General features: G+C 43.6%; 1 protein-coding gene across 1 annotated transcript in view; it reads right to left on the bottom strand.

The window, feature by feature from the left end:
- LOC128457435 (dedicator of cytokinesis protein 3-like) overlaps window positions 1–5,000 on the bottom strand; it is a 59,273-nt gene that overhangs the window by 22,756 nt on the left and 31,517 nt on the right. Inside the window, 8 exon segments of the mRNA XM_053442120.1 lie at window positions 994–1,079; window positions 1,179–1,327; window positions 1,473–1,531; window positions 2,168–2,268; window positions 2,824–2,899; window positions 2,993–3,087; window positions 3,765–3,863; window positions 4,928–5,000. The exon segment at window positions 4,928–5,000 is cut by the window's right edge and continues 74 nt beyond it. Of these exon segments, the coding sequence (XP_053298095.1) occupies window positions 994–1,079; window positions 1,179–1,327; window positions 1,473–1,531; window positions 2,168–2,268; window positions 2,824–2,899; window positions 2,993–3,087; window positions 3,765–3,863; window positions 4,928–5,000 (738 nt within the window).

Raw genomic sequence — 5,000 nt, forward strand, 5'->3', positions numbered from 1 at the left:
AAGAGACAGAGAGTCGGATTCAAAGAGACAGAGACGGATTCAAAGAGACAGAGACGGATTCAAAGAGACAGAGACGGATTCAAAGAGACAGAGACGGAGGTGAGAGACAGAGACGGATTCAAAGAGACAGAGAGACGGATTCAAAGAGACAGAGACGGAGGTGAGAGACAGAGACGGATTCAAAGAGACAGAGAGTCGGATTCAAAGAGACAGAGATGGATTCAAAGAGACAGAGACGGATTCAAAGAGACAGAGACGGATTCAAAGAGACAGAGACAGATTCAAAGAGACAGAGACGGAGGTGAGAGACAGAGACGGATTCAAAGAGACAGAGAGACAGATTCAAAGAGACAGAGATGGATTCAAAGAGACAGAGACGGATTCAAAGAGACAGAGACGGATTCAAAGAGACAGAGACAGATTCAAAGAGACAGAGACGGAGGTGAGAGACAGAGACGGATTCAAAGAGACAGAGAGACAGATTCAAAGAGACAGAGACGGATTCAAAGAGACAGAGACGGATTCAAAGAGACAGAGACGGATTAAAAGAGACAGAGACGGATTCAAAGAGACAGAGAGTCGGATTCAAAGAGACAGAGACGGATTCAAAGAGACAGAGACGGATTCAAAGAGACAGAGACAGATTCAAAGAGACAGAGACGGAGGTGAGAGACAGAGACGGATTCAAAGAGACAGAGAGACAGATTCAAAGAGACAGAGACGGATTCAAAGAGACAGAGACGGATTCAAAGAGACAGAGACGGATTCAAAGAGACAGAGAGTCGGATTCAAAGAGACAGAGAAGGATTCAAAGAGACAGAGAAGGATTCAAAGAGACAGAGACGGAGGTGAGACACAGAGAGACAGAGATGGAGGTGAGAGACAGAGAGACGGAGGTGAGAGACAGAGACGGATTAACAGAGACAGAGACAGATTCAAAGAGACAGAGACGGAGACGGATTCAAAGAGACAGAGAGACGCTCGGCTCCTCACAGCAAACTGAAGAGTTCTCTGTAGTTCTCGTCTCCTTTCCCTTCAGAAACCAAACTGTCCAGTTTATCGATCAGTTCAGCCTCCACCTGCACACAGACACACACAAACAACACAAACCATCAGGGCTTCTTCAGCTGAAGGTCATCACGTGTGTGTGTGTGTGTGTGTTGTGTGTGTGCGTTTACCTGCTTGAAGTTTCCGTTCTTGCGTTGCTCCCAGTCCATCATGTCGTGGAAGATGGGGATCATGATGTTCCTCACCTCCACCTGAGGAACCAGCGTGACTCCGAGGAACGGGCCGATCATACCGGGGATGAAGTGGATCTTATTCTCACCTGCAGCCGGAGCACACACACTCCAGTCAGTCAACCAGTACACAATGAACCCAACACCAGGAGGGAAGGAGAAGCAATGCACAGGTCGATGGAGGAGCAGAGAGACGTCCCAGAGGAGGACGTCCTGCAGTCTGTGGAATCTCACCCAGGTTCTGCCACATGCTGAACAGCTCGTAGGTCATCATCACCCTCATGTCCCCGTACCTGCACAGGCAGAGGGACAGGTCCTTACTACAGGGGACTGAGGACATATTCAAACCTGAACGTCCTGAGTGAGACTAAAAAAGAAGAAACACACAACTCCAGGTCATCCCCCCCTCCCCCGTTTTGTTTTGATGGGATTCTTCACATAATAAAACAAACAAACATTCACTTGTAGAATCTAACTGAACAAGTTTATCATCTGGTGTTTTAAACTTTCTCTGGTTCAGGTCAATTTTGGTCTAATTATCCTGATTTTCACAATAAGTGAAATTCTTCTGTCGCCCACTGGGACCAGTCACCACTCGGCCTCCTTCCTGTGGCTCAGGTCATTTGTTCACTTGAACTAGCAAAGCACTTTGTAACTGTGTTTAAAAGGTGCTATAGGAATAAAGTTGTGATTGTTATTAATATTAATGTGTTTTAAGGAAATAAAGAAAATAGACGTTTGCTGCAGAACCAGATGAAGATCCAGCGTTTGTGAATTTAAATACATATTTCCAGGGGGTTAATTTTCTCCTTTCAACTCTATCAGAGGATGTTTTATTGTTCATATGTTTTGTGTAACTGATGCAACACATGAACATGAAATATGGAGACACAGTGAAGTGACAGTTACTTCCTGTTTCCTCCACTTACTTGTCTAAAACCTTTTTCCTCTTCGCAGGACTCAGGTTCTCCAGCTGCAGACTCGGCTGGTTGATGTAGAGCACGGCCAAACTGAAGTAGGAGTTCCAGACCTGCACACACACACACACACACACACACACACACACACACACACACAGACACACACACAAATTGAAAATGTATGTTTTTTTTTACCATATTGAATATTTTTCTTCTCTTTTTGTGAATTTACTGGGTTTATCTTTCGTAATTTAATTCATAGTTGTATTTACACTGTCATCAGAACAGTGCAGATGTGGATTATAAATAAACATCCTTCTTTATAACAAAGGTGAATAAGAATCATATCGAAACAACAAAAGTACATTAAGAAGAAAAAGGTTTTAAAACCGCCGGAAATATTATTTAACACACTGGAGTCGGTTTCAGTCACTTTCAGTTTCTGTTTGGTTTGTGGTTTTTTTCCACGACCGAGCCTCTCACACACACACACACACACACACTCACACACACACACACACAGACTCACACTCACACACACACACACACACACACACACACTCACACACACACACACACAGACTCACACACACACACACACACACACACACACACACACAAACACACACACACACACACACACACACACACGCGCACACACACACCTTAAAATCAAACTCTGCTTCGGTGAAGTTCTTGTGCAGCGCAGGAGACAAATACTGAGCCGTGGTCAGGATGATGCTGCAGAGAGAGAACACACACAGACACACACACACAGTGTCAGATGTGCGTCCAAGCTGTCGGGGGGGGGGGGGGCTCCATGTCTGGTCTTACTTGCTGGTGAGGAGTCTCATGATGTTCCAGTCCCGAGGGAAGATGCTGAGCTTCATCAGATTTCTGAACACACACAGAATCTTCAGCAGGAACTCCTGAAGACAGAAGATGTAGAAAACGTTCCTGAGCCTCAGCCCTGAATCAGATTTATTTATATACTAACTACTGCATTATGATCAGGTTATAACATAACCCAATTATATTCATATGTATATCGTTTATTGTGAACTTATACCCATTGATATATTTATACATCCTCAAGAAATCCTCCTGTGCCTCTGAAGTGTACCCATAATAGTGTGTTGTGGAAAATGTACATTATGTGCATATTTGTACTCGTATGGAATCCTCTCCTTTCTTTCCATATCTTCTCTCATATCATCTTATATTTTCACGTTATTGTATATTGATTTATTATATCTTTTGGGAATTTCTGGCATCATATCTGATCTTATCATCATTATACTGTATCTGATCATATCCATATCATATAGTATCTTATCTCATGGTATCATATCATATCAAATTGTATCTGTTTCAAATCACATTATATCATATTGTCTATTATCATTGTATCTTATATTATTGTATATTTCTTATCTCATATTGTACTGTATATTATTGTATTGTATCATATTGTACTGTATATTATTGTATTGTATCATATTGTACTGTATATTATGTTACTGTACATGATCTCATCTCATCAGAGGTTTACTGTATCTCAGCCTCTTTTGAATCACTTCACTTTTCAGTCGTGAGAGTCTTTCACCTTCAGCTCCTCTTTGCTCTGGAAGTTCTCCATCAGGCGCTGGAAGTGGATGTCGGTCATCTGGCGGAGGAGGGACAGGAGGCAGGACACGTACTCGCCCTGTGGGGGGGGGGGGGGGGGGGACAGACACGTGACACAAAGCCCAACCAACATGACAGCTCCCAAAAGTAAAGCCAACGTCGCCCCCTGGTGGTTGGCTGCATTACACGTCATAAAGCCTGCCTCCTCTACGGACGTGTATGGGGCATTAATCAAACAGTATTAAAAGTATAGTATAAGTTAAATAAATATTTCTGAAGGATGTTTCACAGCAGAAACACCAGGAGGAGACATGTCCTCCTCGGTCTCCATGTTAAGGAAATCCTAACATTATATAGATTATTACACTATATACTCTTAACTATCACCTAGGACAAATTCAAATCTGTCTTTAAAATGTAAAAAGATTAAAAATGAAAATACTGAGAAAGAAGAGCACCTGACTCAGAAACACAACATGACACATCTACAGGTGAACTAAGACACACACACAAGGAGCACAGTATAATACACAGTATAATACACAGTATAATACACAGAATACACAGTAGAATACACAGAATACACAGTATTAATAAGAATGATAAAAGCGTGCAAGGCGGCATCCAGGAGACAAGGATGAGGAGGACGAAGACTGAGTTACGTCTGATGAGGAACAACAATGAGAAGTGAGGACAGGTTTTAGGACACGTGTGAAGACAGGTGAGTAGACAGGCGTGAGGAGGGGTGTTAGGAAAGGATTAAGGACAGGTGTGAGGACAGGTGTGGGACAAGTGTGAGGACAGGTGTGTAGGTGGGTTCGAGGACAGGTGTGAAGACAGATGAGGGACAGGTGTATGGACAGGTTTGAGGACAGGTTTGAGGACAGGTGTGAAGACAGGTGTGAGGACAGGTGTGGGGACAGGATGAAGGACAGGTTTGAGGACAGGTGTGAGGACAGGTTTCAGGACAGATTTTAGACGTGAGGACGTTAAACTGAAAAAACAAAGGGGAAATCAACAGGTCTTAAAAGCCTGCGCTGGGATGGGGGAGCAGGCAGGTGCAGGGTGGACGAGGGACGGGGGACAGGGTTAGTAGTAGTAGTAGTTGAAGTAGTAGTAGTAGTCGTATTGTTAGTTACTAACAGTGATCTCCGCGGTGCACTGCGGACAGCGTTGACCCCTTACCGCCTCCTGCGATTGGCTCTTGCTCATGATT

This window comes from Pleuronectes platessa, chromosome 2 (genome assembly GCF_947347685.1).
Source record: "Pleuronectes platessa chromosome 2, fPlePla1.1, whole genome shotgun sequence".
In the NCBI taxonomy this organism is placed as follows: domain Eukaryota; kingdom Metazoa; phylum Chordata; class Actinopteri; order Pleuronectiformes; family Pleuronectidae; genus Pleuronectes; species Pleuronectes platessa.